The sequence below is a fragment of the Haliotis rubra genome, unplaced genomic scaffold (genome assembly GCF_003918875.1).
Source record: "Haliotis rubra isolate DU_JTF1 unplaced genomic scaffold, ASM391887v1 Scf210, whole genome shotgun sequence".
NCBI lineage: Eukaryota > Metazoa > Mollusca > Gastropoda > Lepetellida > Haliotidae > Haliotis > Haliotis rubra.
Genome location: NW_025766115.1, coordinates 360,652 through 378,663, shown reverse-complemented (window position 1 = coordinate 378,663; position 18,012 = coordinate 360,652). Strand labels below are relative to the sequence as shown.

The window sequence follows — 18,012 nt, the reverse complement described above, 5'->3', positions numbered from 1 at the left end:
TTAACAATATTAGTACATAGACTAAATGATGCTTAAACAAACAAATATTTTACCATTAAACTGTTATTATATTATGATTATTGTTATCATAGTTTAGCACTGTCGGACTGACTGACAGAGAGACACTGACTTCAAGGTATTAGCTAAAGGATTTCCTTTTAACAACATCTGCAGAAGCAATACTAGAGTGGAAACTACAAAGACTAACTTATACAAGTCAGTGACATACAGACTTTTAAAAATACAGTTTAGCCACTGCAAAGCATGTTGAAAACACTGTTTCAACAGTTCCTCAGTCCACTGGACACATATCGAACTTGGTGGACTGACAAATCACCTTTTCCTCCATGAAGAAATACATTTTTTAACATTAAAGTATCAGTGAATGGTCACAGGTGCAAATAATTTCCTCACTTGATGTTTGGTCTGACAACCAATCTTTTTACTCCACCAAATAGCTTCAAGAACTGGTGAAAATTAGGAAATAATGCATCAAAGAAACAAAGTGATTCCTCTGACTTTTCGTCTTCTTTTCAAATTTCTTTTCCACATCTTTACACTGGAGAATATTTGAGAAATTGAGTTGGAGAGAGAGTACGGTTAGATGCTGCTTTTAGGAATATTCCAGGAATACAAGCACAGGGAACAACAACAAAAATGGGCTGGTAACCATGTGGGGAACTGAACCCATGTCTCTGGTGTGACAAGCAAACACTTTAAGGTGAGGTGAAATTGGGTTTAACGTCGTGCTTGAGAATATTTCGCTCATATGACGACGTGCATGTGTGTGTATGTGTATGTGCGGCTGCTTGTACTAGCCAGGACTGAAGCTGGTTTTATAGTGCTAGCCCACTGAGATACCATGCCGCAGTGAATCATGAATACCCCACTCAGACACAGTATACTGACTCCGAGCCGACCAGTCCTTGTTGTAACCATTAATGCCGAGCGCCAGGCAGGGACCAACAAGTACCATATTTTAACGTCTTTTGGTATGACGCGGTCGGGGATCGAACCAGCGACCTTCCGCTCTCCGGGTGGACGCTCTAACCACTACACCACGGAGGCGGTCCAAACACTTTAACCACAAGGCAACCCCAACCATACACATGACTGTACTGTTTAGAGGTCTTACCTGTAACCATTAGCTATTTCATCGGTGATCTGGCTGGACTGAGACGACGTGATGGCAGGGGTGGCCGTCGATGATGTTGGTGCCTCTGTAGCTGTATCATGCGATGAGATGGATGCAGGAGAGGGGGGACCAGTGGTTGATGTGTCACCAGTCTGACCCGGCTGATGGGAAAAGGGGAGACATCATTGTAGAGAGTGAGTGAGTTTAGTTTTACGCCACTTTTAGCAATATTACAGCAGGGACACCTGAAATGGGCTTCACAAACTGCACCCATGTGCGGAATTGAACCTGGGTCTATGGCATGACGAGAGAATGCTTTAATCACTAGGCTACCCCACCCCTCATTGTACAGAACAAAGAGTGGTCACTGCTGCTTGGGACTGTGTATCATGGTTATATGGTCAGTGAGCCTGAATAGACAGACTGACCGACTGAGTTTGGTTTTACGCCGCTTTTAGCAATATTCCAGTAACATCACGGCTGGGGACACCAGAAATGGGCTTCACACATTGTACCCATGTGGGGATTCGAACCGGGTCTTCGGCGTGACGAGCCAACGCTTTAACCACTAGGCTACCCCACCGCCCCTCCGGCTAATGCCGTTGGTTCCAAATGAATTCCCAGGCTTCAAATACTCAATAACACCCTGAAATTGGCCAACACATGATGTTTATCTCCCAAGTGTTTCTCAGTCTATCAATATTTTCAAATATTAGACTTGTTGTCTCCGTGTAGCTTAACTCCACACTAAGCAATATTCTAACTTATGACAGTAGCCTTCATATAGTGCAAAATCACTAGGATCCAAACATCTTGCCAAATCTTGTGTAGATAAATTTTCAAAACTTACCTTTGACGTTCTGATGTCTGAACCCCCTTTTTCAAACCTGAAAAAGAGAGAGAAGCTCTGGACATTTCTGCCTGACAAACTGTCTGGTATCTCAAAATGTTTTCTCATCTTCTCAACATCAGGTAATGTGAAATGGGTTTTAACATAGTGTTCAAGATAATGTCACTTGTGAAATGCATGTGACTGCTTGTATTTTTTTATTTTATTTTTTTTTACGTTTAACGTAGCACTCAGCAATAGTCAAGCTACATGGCAGCGGTCTGTAAATAATTGAGTCTGGACCAAACAATCCAGTGATCAACCGCATGAGCACTGACCTACACAATTGGGATACAATGACATGTCAAGCAAGTCAGCAAGCCTGACCAACAGATCCTATTTGTCGCCTTTTGGACAAGCATTGGTTGCTGAAGGGCAATTGTAACCCAGATGTTCACAGGTTGGGTGCTTGTACGAGTCTGGATTATTGCTTGTTTTATCACTGTGTATTGCCTTAGCCCATCAAGATACCTCACTCACACAAAATATACTCCCATGAACCCATTTTCATTTAAACCCTTCAAAATTAAATTCTAACTATTTTGGGAATTTCAACAAAATGTGAAGTAGGTGAAAGTAAATTTCCATAAATTCAGTTATATTATCTTAAATAGTTTATTTATTATGTACTGGATTTGCAAGTCAATGAGTCGAGAGTAAAATTCAAGAATGACACTTACGGACCACAATTTCACCATCAGGGTTAGAGCTGTGACGATACATCGTAGTATCGATATTCGTGATACTTTATCTGACGATAAATATATCGATACTTTTGTTCGTATTGTGATATGTATCGTTAACCTTAAAATTGTTAATGTTCACTAGAAATTGACGGTTATGTATAAAATTACACTGTTACTTGCTATCAAAATATACTTTTTGAAAGAAAATAACTAAAGATAGCATACCGTGATATGCATAGAATCGAATCGTATCGTGACATTTCCGTATCGTCACACCTCTAATCAGGGTGATGGGAAGTCTGTGAGAGACCACAACTGTGGACAATTGAAAATAAAACGTAATTCTAACTGTGTCAAATTATATCAGGTCCTTGCCTCCACTGAGCCAATTATCCATGCCTTTACAGGAAATCTACCAGTATACCGACAACTCCAGAGACATAGGCACAGACACCTATTTATGGCCGTGGTTTCTTGCAATGTGACGGCTATTTCTATTTCTGGTGTAACCCTTAACAGTTTGAACCAATTCCAGTTACCCAGCTGAGCCAAATTTTAGAAAACAGAAATAAAAAATATTGCAACTTAATCAATATGCTTCTTTGTACCATGTCATGGATTCATGTTGTACCATGTCATGTATTCATGTTGTACCATGTCATGTATTCATGTTGTACCATGTCATGTATTCATGTTGTACCATGTCATGTATTCATGTTCAGCCATCTTCTAAACGGCTTTCAAGAACTTTATCCCTGTGTTAACAGAATGATTCCACAATATTTTTAAAGCTGTGTTTCTGCTCATTCAAGCTAACAAAAATAAGGACCCTTTCACTCTAAATGTGAAAAAAGGTCACTATACAGAAAAGAGGGGAGGCATGTCATTTTAGAAAATATGTCAAAAGGTATTTTGTAATGCAAATCAACCATGTTAATTGTGCAAGTTAAATCAACACTTTTGTCTCTGGAACTCTAGACTTGCTGTATTTATCAATCAAATAAGAAATACAAAGTGTAAACGGAAACTGTTGCCAACTATCACAATAAATCACGAAAACAAAACTCTCCAGAATCATTCAGCCACTAAATTGAGGAAAATGGCAACACTTCAACACCCATACAAATCCCTAATCTATTCAGTCAGTTATTACAGGGTAAGGCATTGAGTCATTAAACACACATACATTTACACTTAGAATAATGCGTCAGCATTGTAGGGACAGGTCCGAGTTGCGCAAAGCCAACAGATGGCAGTGTAATACAGCGCCCTCTAGCTGACGTAGCCTATCATTAGCTCGGGGGTTCCCCTCAGGGGGCATGCAGTCCATTAGAAAACCATCGTCTCTCATTCTACCTCAACCACCCTTAATTACACTGACAGGACAGGGAGTCTTGGAAAAAATCAATTTTCATGTAATTTTGAAGTTGTTTGTAATACTTTGAGGGTAACTGCCTTGAAGTAAAACATCTTCCTCAATATGTCTCATTTTCAGATGTTAAAAACTAAATAAAATGAACCTAACAAAAATGCTTATGAAAATTCTGATTCTAACAAAACAAATAAAACCATGGGCCAGAAACTACTTCCCTAACCATTCAACACACAAAACCATTAAATTGATAAATATATATACAAATTAATGAGTGGACTGAAAACCAGTTCCCTAACCATTTCACCAACAAAACCATTAAAATATTAAATATATAAACAAATTAACATATTGTCTACAAAACGGGTTCCTTGACAATTTGACAAACAAAACCATTATATTCTTTGGATACATAAATTTGAGGCATTAGAAAGTGGTCTGTGATATCGATAACAGTAAGTATAATAATACCTAAGTTTACAAACATCAAATCACACAAGCTTTTTTCATGTTTTTGCCTGTCACACTTTCTTCCCATCATGACTGACTGACTGAGTTTGGTTTTATGCCGCTTTTAGCAATATTCCAGCAACATCACGGCGGGGGACACCAGAAATGGGCTTAACACATTGTGCCCATGTGGGGATTCGAACCCGGGTCTTCGGCGTGACGAGCGAACGCTTTAACCATTAGGCTACCCCACCGCCCCTCCCATCATGAGTTGCAATACCGAACTATTCCAAACACAAGTCATAATTCGATCTAATAACCCCACAGCAGAAATTACCATCAGCAAGTCACATAATCTCGAGGCAATAGGCATAACTCCACACAACTAAGTAATTACACACAATTGGTTTTCAGCCCATCAATTCTTTGTCAACAAATGCTACTTGAGGAGATAATGAACACTGAAGGTGTATGAGGTCCTTGGAAGCGGAAGCTGATTACGGAAGGGTCTCTTCCTATCTACGTACATACAAAGCCGCACACGACCAAGCTTTCACGCACTGCTGCTCACCACCACCCCCTCCAGGGAAGCGAGAATGAGGGGCAGGTCCCTCCCATTGTCCTCCAATTGTCTAGACTTAATCCTTGGGCCTTCGCACATAAAACAAGGGTGTTGATTTGACAACATTAAGGCTAAGGTGGTGATACAATTTTCAGATAAGCAGAGCCTGAAATTTTACGCCTTCTTCACCTTAGAAAAGTTGAACCCCAGACGGAAGCCGAGACAAATTGCACGTTTAAACGCCACGCTTTCAAGCCAGTTATTATATTTTCATTAACGTCACCAGACCTAGTAATTTTCATAGAATGCTCACAGTGGCCTGTGACATGAGATTTAGATAGTCCCGAGGAGCATCTCGAATCAATCGGATGATGTGCCCCCTTCCGAGAGAACAATTGTTTTCAATTAGTTTCAATTGACGATCTTTGTACGAGACTGAAGGGGGTACTCCTGCCTTGCCCCTGGGGATGAGGGGAGGGGCAAGCAGGCCATACATTTCACATTTTTAAGAAATATCTTAAACTAACTCTGACTTTTTTTCAAATTACATGTTTAAATCGACTTGATTATGATAATATATGCTTCAGTTTGGTGCAAGATAAAACAATTAAAAGGTCTAAGTGACAGTATCGTAATGATATAGGTTCTGTTGCTGTTATTGAAAAGAACTATCAGTTTCACTGCATGGGGCTTCTCAATTTCCAAGGAATCTTAAAACATTTACTCTGTCACCGTTAGCACATTTTCAAAATCAAACTAAGGCCTTATTTCGGATTGGTGTATAAATCAATCAAAATTGCAATAAATTTCCTAAACAAATATCACAATGTCTTTCTCATACTGCCATTAGGAATAATCCAAAGGACTTTTACGTGACTAAATCAGTACATTTTCAATATTATCTACAACATTTATAAGAATTATGTGTTGGTCTGTGGTCCTGTGCATAGAGCTCAGGTCACAAATCAGTTGAAGTTAAGCAACACTGGGCGCGGAGAGTCCATGGATGGGTGACCGTGTTTGGCAGCTTGACTCCTAACAGTTTCTAGGACTTCAGTCCTGCCCCACAACAAAGCACATGTGATACACCATAGGCAAGTGAGTTTGTTCAACATTGCCTCTGTTCACACAGCAGAAAATGGGCACCTGGTTGAATAACCTTCTAGCGCCATTGAACAGCTTCGAGTTGGATACCAGGGGCCATAGAAATCCATTATTATTATTGTTATTATTATTATTAATATTATAACAAACAAGCCAAGATAAGTTTTCTCTTTAATGACCTACTTATCCAAATCAAACTGAAAGATGATTTAAAAACACCTGTACAATACAGGTTATTTTATATATTTTTAGTTTAGTTTAAACCTATTTTATTCACAAAGTGAATAGGATCGGGGGCAAATTCTTACAACTTATAAAAACCCTTTTCAAGAATATTTAGTAATATTTACCATAAGAAATTATAGAGCAAACAATCATTACAGACACACACAAAGGAAGATTTCAGTTCCTTCCATTTTACTTAGAATATTCTTGAGGAAGGATAATGAGTGAGTGAGTGAGTGAGTGAGTGAGTGAGTTTAGTTTGAGCCCGCTTTTAGCAAATTCCAGCAATATCATGGCTGGGGACACCAGAAATGGTACCACAGCATTAGCTGAGACATATTTGCAATTAATTGATAAATATATATGATGTTGATCTAATGTTTGATACATCAAATTAAAGAAGGAAACTTCAATTTTACAGCCTTCGTTATAATATTCATTTTCTGTTAATTTCTTTCTTACAGTTTAAGAAACAAACAGAAATATAGATGATAATTATCATTCATGTCTTTTAACATATGAATTAAAACTAAAAGAACCAATTCAAGAGGAATAGCAGTTGGAACTGCCTGTGTTTGGCAACAAAAAGTCTGAGTAAATACAAACTCAATCTACATAATATGTCTTCTGAAAAAACAAACAAAAAAACAACAAAAAAACCAATTTACACAACAGATGTAAAAATCTTTGACAGTTGACTGAGTTGATTGAGCATGTGTTAACACATCTTTTAACAATATCCGAGCAATATCACTGACAGGTAACTGGGTTTGACACATTTTACCCACATGGGGAATCAAACCCAGACCTTCTGCATGATAAGTGGACACTTGAACAAATGGGCTACCCAAGTCCTCCTGGCAGCCTGAACTGGGTTTGGACTAGACAGACTGCAAGTCAAAAGTATGCGTATGGGATTCATTATGTATTGATGAAGAGCAAATTCAACTTAAACACCCTCCTCTTCTTTATATGTTAATCCTAGGGATGCAACAGTACACATCTTGATACACTGGTCACGATACACTTGCTATCTCTGTTTGCTGTTTAGCGTCGCATTCATCAATATTCCAGTATTTAATGGCGGCCTGTAAATAATCGAGTCTAGACCAGACAATTAAGTGATTGATATTGTGAACAGTGATCCATGCCATCTTATTGGTAAGTGAAAATCAAATCAAGGTAGCACGTCTGGCCTGCTAAATTTCCCATCTTGCGAGCAACGATACATACACATTCCTCCCTTCTCAAATAGAAAATGTCTACAGAGGACCAGATAAGCTGCGTATCCGGGTAAAATACGCATCGAATTAAGCATTGAAAAATAATTGTTGCGTACGCAACGAATTACTCATTTAAAATGTTAGATACACAGAGAGTTTAAAATAAATGCGTACGGAATATATTTATAAAAATCGCTTGCGTAATGAAAAAGACATCGATTGCTATAAAGTTGTACTGTTAGTATAGGATGAGTGATTTTTGATGAAATCATTTCCATTATATTTAAATTGGTTTTGATTGGGAATGACAGAACATACCTGCTTAGTAAACTTACTCAATGGTATAATGACTGAAATACGCACATATTTGAAAGCAGTGGGTAACAGAAAAAGAAATACCCACTCAACATTCATAATACCCACTCCAAAAAAATACAGTGGGTACAATACCCACATGAGCTAAATCTTATCTGGAGCTCTGTGTCTACTTCAGAAGTAAGACCAAATTCAAAACAAAAACCTCGTGTTTAACATTAACTTAACTTACTGCTACACAGGTTCTGCATGAAACAGCGAGTGAGTGAGTGAGTTTAGTTTTACGCCGCATTCAGCAATATTCCAGCTATACGGCTGTGGTCTGTGAATAATAAAGTCTGGACCAGAAAAAACAGGGATCAACAGCATGAGCATCGATCTACACAAATGGGATACAATGACATGTGTCAACCAAGTCAGCGAGCCTGACCACCCGATCCCCGTTAGTCGCCTCTTACCACAAGCATGGGTTACAGGTCAATATTCCAACCCGGACCTTTGTGGGTACTGCATGAGACAGAAAGCTGTTTGATATTGACTTAGACAGAAATGTTAGCCTTATGATTTTTCTCTTTCCTACCAGATTTCACCTTGTATTTCATTGGTAAAATATCAGCTACTCAGATCTGAATTTGACCAGTAAAAAAGTATCCATCAGGACTGCCTGGCTAGTGCTGTTATAAAAATTTCACACGCTAATGGCTGTGCCTTTGACCCCACATCCAACCACGATAAACACCACTGGCCACTTTGATCACTTGATTTTCAAACTAGTCAGTTTTGAAATCCAAGAATACTTAGATCAAAGAAATTCACACCAGAGCCCTGTTCCAAGCAGCAATCTCAGGTCAAATGGTGTTTATGATTGTGTTAGCACAAGGATCTGACACCTTTCACCTTGAATTATATGTTAAAAATGTGAACATTTGAATTTTGTTCACCAAAAAACATTAAGTTCACATGAAATTCAATATTCTCAATGTAACACTTATTGCATTTAATCCCTATCAAACAAAAGGAATTTTTTCTCCAATCTCTTATACAGAAATGCCAACATCATTGGACCATGGTATAAAAAAATTGTCAGCCTTGAACATATCACAGTACTGATGAAAGGGAAATTAAAAATCCCTGTATCCATTCTATCAATGCTTTTCTCTACAGATCTGCATCAATTAATCTGAAGACAAATATAACAATATTTCATCAAGTACATCATCCTAATGTCAGAAGACAAACATAGTTATCTCCCTTCATCACTTTGCAGCAGTAACACAATACTCAGTTCAGATAGTGAGACAATTTATATTAGTTTATTACAAGTGGTATATATTCAGCAGTGTGCGAAATAGTTTCCACATTTTGATAGTCAGTTGGGCTAGCTATGCCTGAAGGTTACCTGCCCACAAAATAATCCACTAGCCTGAAATCTGAAGGCAGAAACTAAATAGATGAGAATAAGATATTGTCGGCACGACACAGGTTTCATCATTAAGCTGCAAAATATGATGAACATTTTTATCCCGCCATAATCTGGCATGATTTGAAAAGGTATTATAACTTAACAAGTTTGAAAGAGTGATATATTTACAAAATTATCCCATGAAAATTCACTAGCCAGTCAGGCCACATTCTCTTCCCACAGAGGTTACTCCTGTCATATCTTCCTACGTAACCTGTGTTCTAATACGGCCCTTTCATGGTGTGAGCGTTCAAGACTCGTGATTGGTGGCAATCAGATTTAGTTGTGCAATCAGCGACGTTGTTTCAAAAGTGATCATTCGCAAGGCCTTGGTAATTTCCGTATGCTTCGAGAAAACTAAACTTCTTCCCCTGCGCGATGCACAAACGTTTCTTCTAGACAGAACTCAGTCATGTTATGGTGGATCAGTGGCGTCTCCATCGCCCTCGTTGACAACGGACAAGCTAGCCATTAAACGTCTTGTGTGTAACATCAACACAAGTCCCCGGCAGATGGGGGATATTTGTGGCCCCACATTTGCTTGTGTTAGTCAAGTTGAATCTAAGTCGATGTAACACGTGTTCTGATTGGATAGAAAGAAGGGGGATAATTCGTGTTGCGATCTTTTGCCGCTAGGGGATTTTACGAGAACCCGGAAATATGGCCGTATTAGAACTGAGGTTCGTAGGAAGATATGACAAGTAACCTCTGTGGGAAGAGAATGGGCAGGCCACTGACTGTGGAGATTTACTGGCCTGATGGATTTTCACAAGCCAGTGGCTATTTCGCACACTTGTTCAGCCTTCAAAAACAGAACTTGCTAAATCATTCAAGTTGTAACTCTGAGTTGATTATTGCTGCCTATATACTAAGGCTTAGTTTCTGAATATATATATAATTTTGATAGTAACAGATAAACCCATTAAATTGAAAAGGAGCCCCAGTGAGATGGGAGATTCAGACGAACGTAAGGAAATCTAGACTTGCTTCATTTACTGCTTTAGCACTGCATGGAGGGCTCGGCAGTAGGGAAAATAATGTGGTTCAGGGACTGTGAGACAGACTATGCTGCCTGCTGCAACATGAGTGATGATTCTACCGCTAAGACAAATTTGCTTCATGAATTTGACTGGTATGATACTTTACGGATGACAACATCTTTATGACATTATGATGCAACATTTTGGTATAGATTCTTATCCCATTGTCAAGCAAGAGTGAAGTACTACAGCACAGAACAGGCTTATAAACATTAAACAGGGACATCATATAATATACTTAGAAAAGAAAAACAAATAAAGGATCACAGGAAAATTCAAGCGTTCCTTTATTATTTCCCAGTTTTCATCACCACAGCGCTATTCAAAACTGGTGATGAAAACTGGAAAATAATAAAGGAACGCTTGAATTTTCTCTCAGTATATAATAAAGAAGTTGTAAAGAAGTTTTTAACATTGTATATATTAACATCACATTCAATGAAGTAACACAAAGCATTAAAGCCCCTTTGTCTTCGCTGATCCTGTTATCAGCCTGGCCAAGCCATCACATTAACCATTTGTACAAGAAAAGGGGAAATGTCTTAATTCAAATTTGGGCATTTTACTGACTTCTGCTGAAGACTTGGGTCAAGGCCCTGCTTAGATGTCACCCAAAAACACAACCATTGATCTGAGATTTTCATGTCCAAGTGTAGGTAAACAAGTGAATCCACAGTCTTGTAACAATGTGTATTAGTCATGTGGTGAAGTATAACCAGTGTCATAAATATCATATGTGCACATATCACTTTTGCCTAGCAACCATTGTTTCTGTATTTCGTCGTCTGTGACGTCATTAAACAACTGAACGTGACATCAATGGAGAGGGCTGTCATACTTACTTACTATGTTTTACTGCACAAATGTACATGAATAAAATGGATAATAAACAAATTATTACACTCACAAGTGTGCGACACGATTTATACGAAAGTCGTGTAAGCTTATGCATTATGTTTAATACTAGTACATAATTTCACACTCGTTTCGTATAAGGCACACTTGCTTGTGTAATAATCTTTATGTATCAGGTCAAGAAATAGCATCATCTCATATCACATGCAGTGTATTTCAACACCTCTACATGACTTGGACCAAATGATCACCTGGTGAGATTGCCATAGATGTTATTGAAAGCACAACATGAAATGGTGAAATGGTCCAAGGGGGGATAACTCCATTTAGAATATTGACCCTCATTTCACAATTTCTCCATTCCGATCATCTCTACAAGTGGTTAAGAAATACTTTACATGAAATTATTACATTTTAGTCATCAACAAATCTTCCACATAACACAACTGGTAAACTGATCCGTGTATGAAGAGGACACTTCACAAAGAGCTATGCATCATGTACATAGTCACTATTGATTGCACAGACAACCAGGGGAGACAACTCATGGTCACATGACTTGCTAAAGCTTACATAAAATCCCTACATGAAGAGAAACAGCTAATCAATTATAACACTATTTTATTGATATAACAATATTTCAGTTATATGCTACTTTAGTGAGACAGCAAATCAGGCATAAGGAACTGTTCATAATTTATGGCTGGGGAGGGGGAAAAACATGATGATATTTATGGAGAAACATATACAATGCAAAAGGTTCCTGATTTCTACACTAAACGACTGACTGACTGAGTATGGTTTTACCCGTTTTTAGCAATATTCCAGCAATATCATGGCGGGGGACACCAGAAATGGGCTTCACACATTGTACCCATGTGGGGAATCGAACCCGGGCCTTCGGCGTGACGAGTGAACGCTTTAACCACTAGGCTACCCCACCGCCCCTTACACTAAACGAAGCCATAGGATCCAGAAACAACTAAGGGGTACAACTCTATGCTTCCAACGCATAAATCTTCCACATTTATCAGTGACACAAAGTAAGTAACACCTTCAACAGTGCGTGAGTTGGGTTCAACATCACTTTGAACAGTATATCGTGGCATGTAGGTTTAACGTGTGAGGAAGACCTAAGTACTGAGACACAGGGGTTTACTATTTTGTTGAAACCCATGAGCACAAAGTATGATGTTGACAAACTCAGAAGTTTAATCATGGCAACGGTTTCTGACAGTACCCTTGACAACTTGGGCCGCCTTCAGAACCAGACAATCAACAATCACGGTATGGCCCTGAAAGATCCAAGTATATCAAGGATCACAGCTATATTGCAATTCATCTATCCAAATCAGTAGATCCTGGCACAAGTAAGGGATGTAACTCCATCTAAGCAGACAAAAACACTCACCATTTATCATATTTATCCTTCTGGTTGTTGTCAAACTTGACTTTCCATTTGGCCTCTGCTGCATTGACCTTGACAACCACTCCAGGGTACCTTCAAAGTTGAGTGAGTGAGTGAGTGAGTGAGTCTGGTTTTACCACATTTCTAATATGAATATTTACTGTTGGACTAAATTGTTCAGTAAAACATCAGTCTTGAGGATGTCCGCATTTTAACAATGAAGTCACAACATACTCACCATTTATTATTTACATATGCTTCTACTCTCTGACCTATTTCACCTGAAAGATATAAAACAACAGAACCAGATTAGTATTAACTGCTTGGATACGATCAAGTATCACTTCAATGGGAATCCTTTAGTCTTTAATTACTCCAGGTTTTATTTAGCCTGTTCATGTTTATGTTATCTTGTTTTACGCTTTGCCACGGAAACCTGCGAATATTCAAATCTGCACAAGATAATCAAGTGACTGGTATTATCAACACAGATCCACTCCTTCTAGCAAGTGAGTGAGTTTAGTTTTACACAGCACTCAGCAATATTACAGGTATATGGTGGCGGTCTGTAAATAATCGAGTCTGGACCAGATAATCCAGTGATCAACATGAGCATCGATCTACACATTTGTGACACGATGACATGTGTCAACCAGGTCAGCGAGCCTGACCACTCGACCCAGTTAGTCGCCTGTTATGACAAGCATGGGTTACTGAAGATCAATTCTGGCCAAGATCTTCACGGGTCCACTCTTCTAGATACAACGACAAGGAGTCTACCAATCCACTAGTTCTCTTGCAACCAGCAACCAGAAAAGTTCTAACAGACAATCTAACAATTGATCATGTTTACACAATGCAAAACCTTTCTACCCTGTTCTTTTGATCACATTAAGTGAGTTCTCAATGTATTTTAGGTGACGATGACCAAGATGGCTTACGCATGTGGTCAATCACTGGTCATCTGCTACCCAGAATGAATTTTGCCAAATATCAATGGTAAGGCTTAAAAAAGGGAAAATGTTTTTTGAGCACTGATGGATGGATCACTTAATACTGATACAAAAAGACAGACCTACTATAGGCATTGATGTTTAACTTCAAATTGTGCAAGTATGTCATTTTCACAGTAAACACATTGTGCTCCAAATGTCCTGCTTTATATGATGCACATCCTGTTATCCAGAACACATGCTTGATAACAGGCATGTTTAAAAGCATATAATACATAACAAGTTGTGTTTCATTGCATTAATGGTTAAAGAAAATTTCAAATACATTAACAGTGCTATCCTCTTCATTTTTAATAAATATTTTGATTCAGAAAAATTATGCAGCCTAATGTTAATTTGAGATCAATGCCTGACTTCATGTGCAAATAAGATAGCGATATGTATGTCTGTTCTTTTGAAACTACTTCCAGTACTGCCTCAGCACACTCTGGTCTTTCACGCCATTATCATTCCCTCTCATCGCAGCATATGTACGTTTTGTATCTTAAAAATTAATGGATAAGGCCTCTTCCCCCAAACGGTTATTATCCAGAAAGTACTTTGGCATGAGTTATATTTTCTCAAAAAGAGCTGACTGACTGACTGAGTTTTGGTTTTACGCCGCTTTTAGTAATATTCCAGCAACATCACGGCGGGGGACACCAGAAATGGGCTTCACACATTGTACCCATGTGGGGATTTGAACCCGGGTCTTCGGCATGACGAGCCAACGCTTTAACCACTAGGCTACCCCACCGCCCCTCTCAAAAAGAGAAAACTGACATCTGATTGGCCCTGGACTCTACACATTCTTCCTTTAGATTGGATTCACCTGAAGTGACATCCTTCAGATAGAAGGAGGGTTTGTCAGATGTTCTTGTGGAGAGCTTACTGTCCAAACTTAACTGACGTTAGAAATGGCACAAGACAATGACCATCAATGTGCTACATTGCTACATACACTCCAGCAAATAAACAAGAATATACTTTGTGTGGTAATATACTCACCATTACTATCAGCATCTTTTATACACACACTCTCTGTGACGTCATCAACATCCATTCCCAAGGCATTGGACACACCTGTTGCATCGGCTTCATTCTCTTCAAAATCCTGTACAGGGAACAAATCAGTACATCAGATACGACATGACAGAAACTACTTGATCCCCGAGCACACAACTCTGGACCAGACAATCCAGTTATTAATATGAAGAGCAGTGATGCTTGTCAATATGGTAGGAGGACCAAGAGTCACAAAGCCTGACCCCCAAATCCTCTTATGACCCTGTGGGGTCAGTACCACATACAATGATGGCCGAGTTTTTAGAAATACGGGGACAGGGTCTACTAAATGCAAAGCGTCTCAATTTGTTTACTTGTCTGCCCCAGGCCGGAGATTGTGGATTACACTTCCTCAGTATAGTACAGATTCTAGTAATTTTGTTAGGTTGAGTGCCATCCAGAATTTGGACCCTCATTCTCAGTCAGGCACCTAATCTCCAGCACACAAAGTCAGCAATCTAACCCACTCAGCCACCGCGGCTTGCACAAAATATGGGAATCAGACAACTGGGAGTTTAAATTATGTACCTTGTGGCTGACATGACACACCATGACAGCACTGGATTACGGTTGAAAGCAGCATTTAACAAAATTCACTCGCTCCTTCAGATATCATCATAATGCTATGGTTGCTGTCTTAAGACAGATGTCCACTGTAAATGATGGGCTTGACAACCAGCTGTGCGTGAGTATGGTTTTACACAGCTTAAGTAATATTCCAGCAATATCACGGCAGGAGTAGTATACACAATGGGGGTATGGGACCAGGTCCTCCCAAGGGCTCAATTTTTTAAGAATTTCGAACATCAGGGTTTTTTTGCTTGAGTTTGCTTGAATTTTGCTTAAATTGAAGCAAAATTCTAGCAAAAAAACCCCCAAATTCAAGCAAAATTCTAGCCAAAAAACCCCCGATGTTCGAAATTCTGAAAGAATTGAGCCCGTGGGAGGATCTGGTCCCGTACCCCATTGTGTATACTACTACAGAGGACACCAGAAATGGGCTTCACACATTGTACCCATGTGGGGAATCGAACCCAGATCTTCGGCATGACGAGTGGACACTTTAACGGATAGGCTACCCCCAACCCCCCCGACAACCAGTCAGTTAGGATGAGCAGCTTAAAGAGGAATGGCTTTAAACTCCTGCCTGCAGACAGAACTAAACCTACCTCTGGTTTTGATGGTGAAAATATTCCTGGTTTAGGTTGTTTCTTTGGTACTGGAGTTTCAGAGTCGGAATCTACTGTGTGGGTTTTCGTTCGTTTGGCTGGGGCCGTTTCTGAGTCAGAGTCACGTGACTGTGAGTTTCGACTTCTCCGTGACTCAGTATCGGACTCTGCTGTAGATGAAGCTGACGATGCCCTCCTCTTGATAGCTTCCGCCTTGGGTGTTGGAGACTTCAGGTCATTTACCTGAACATGAAAACAGTAACCCAAGCTGAAAATATCTGCCAAGTGTTCTCATGCAAACTATGTCACTGTTGAGTGAGTGAGTGAGTGAGTGAGTGAGTGAGTGAGTGAGTGAGTGAGTGAGTGAGTGAGTGAGTTTAGCAATATTCCCGCAATATTCCCACAATATCACAGCGGGGACACCAGAAATGGGCTTCACACACTGTACCCATGTGGGGAATCAACTCAGGTCTTCGGCATGACGAGCTAACGCTTTAACCACTAGGCTACCCCACTGCCCCCTGTCACTGTTGAACACAATCAACAAAGTCACACAGAAAATACTATGTACTACTTCCCCAATTAACAAGCATGTGTTGTTTGCTTTAAAAATCACAATATTCCCCTTTTTCAACACAGAGCTCTTCCTGTACAGTGCAAAGCCATATGAGCATCTGTCAACATCTGCCTCACAGCTTGGGTTGTATACTGCAGGGAGGTGAAAATTGAGAAAACACTTACAACACTGTAGATCATATGCTGCTTACTGTAATTTGGAATAAGTGTAAACTCCGAAACAATCCAAAATAGTTTCTAGTACAATAGTGAGTGAGAGAGTTGGGTTTTATGCCACTTATAGCAATATTCCAGCAATATCCTGGCGGGCAACACGAGAAATGGGCTACACACATTGAATCCTGGACTTTGGTGAGACGAGCGAATGCTTAACAACTAGGCTACCCACCCCTCCCCTAGTACCATGACTTTAGCCATGTGACCAACCTTGGACTTGACAGCAGTCTTGGGACTGGGCTTGGGGGTGGTCCTTGGACTAGGTTTGGGTGACACCTTGGCGACCGTGGCTCTGTTCTTGGCTGCAGCAGCATGGTTTGATTTTCGAGCTGGTTCCGGCGTCCTCACTGTGGCTGTTCTTGATGGGCCTCTAGAGACAGTCTTCATGGCAAAAATAAAACATGGTACAGCAGGATGGTCAGAGAATAAATGCAGAAATACCTCAAAGCCTGGATAGTTCATTTTGTTTTACTTGGAGGATGTCCCTTAGTCTTGCAATCCCATGTAATGCCATGATTTTCAGAGAACATTTCCCATCAGGGCAAGAATATTTATGTAATTGTTGTCAGTAGTCCTCTCTCAGAATTTTTCTTCATTTTCATTGGTTAATTCAGACATGTTATGTTATTGTTTTCACATTTTGGAAAACAATCTGTAGCAAAACAATGTCACAATTATTTCAAGTTGCATCAAGTTTCATTCACGAGTGAGTGAGTGAGTGAGTTTAGTTTTACTCAGCAATATGGCGGCGGTCTGTAAATAATCGAGTCTGGACCAGACAATCCAGTGATCAACAGCATGAGCATCAATCTGCGTAACTGGAAACCGATGACATGTGTCAACCAAGTCAGCGAGCCTGACCACCCAATCCTGTTAGTCGCCTCTTATGACAAGCATGTGTTACTGAAGGCACATTCTAACCTGGACCTTCATGGGTAGTTTCATTCCAGATATCATGGACATTGTTTTCACCTGAGGTAAGTTTCAAAGTGGGTAAAACATATCAAAAGTCTTCTATTCTAAGACTTGTACATTTCAGGAAGCACCAATGACATATTAAAGATCGGCAGATGACAACTCTGCAGCAGAATGCTTTTGCAAACTTGACCCTGGTCTTCATTTGTCATTATGAAACACATTTCTTGACATGTGAATGAATGTCTAAATTCCCTGGCTTAGAACTTACAAAGCTTGTTGCAACCCTTCAAACCCTGTAGTCCTCTGAATGTACTGCATGAAAACCTTTAAAACTAGTACTTCCTGATTGA

General features: G+C 39.6%; 1 protein-coding gene across 1 annotated transcript in view; it reads right to left on the bottom strand.

Moving 5' to 3' along the window:
• The window catches only part of LOC124276612 (ATPase MORC2-like), a 54,070-nt gene that overhangs the window by 12,110 nt on the left and 23,948 nt on the right, over positions 1 to 18,012 (bottom strand). The window contains exons 21-27 of the mRNA XM_046712258.1: positions 16,955 to 17,125; positions 15,953 to 16,195; positions 14,727 to 14,832; positions 12,965 to 13,007; positions 12,730 to 12,819; positions 1,986 to 2,022; positions 1,136 to 1,296 (exon numbers count right to left, since the gene is read on the bottom strand). Of these exons, the coding sequence (XP_046568214.1) occupies positions 1,136 to 1,296; positions 1,986 to 2,022; positions 12,730 to 12,819; positions 12,965 to 13,007; positions 14,727 to 14,832; positions 15,953 to 16,195; positions 16,955 to 17,125 (851 nt within the window). The remainder of the gene's footprint in view (positions 1 to 1,135; positions 1,297 to 1,985; positions 2,023 to 12,729; positions 12,820 to 12,964; positions 13,008 to 14,726; positions 14,833 to 15,952; positions 16,196 to 16,954; positions 17,126 to 18,012) is intronic.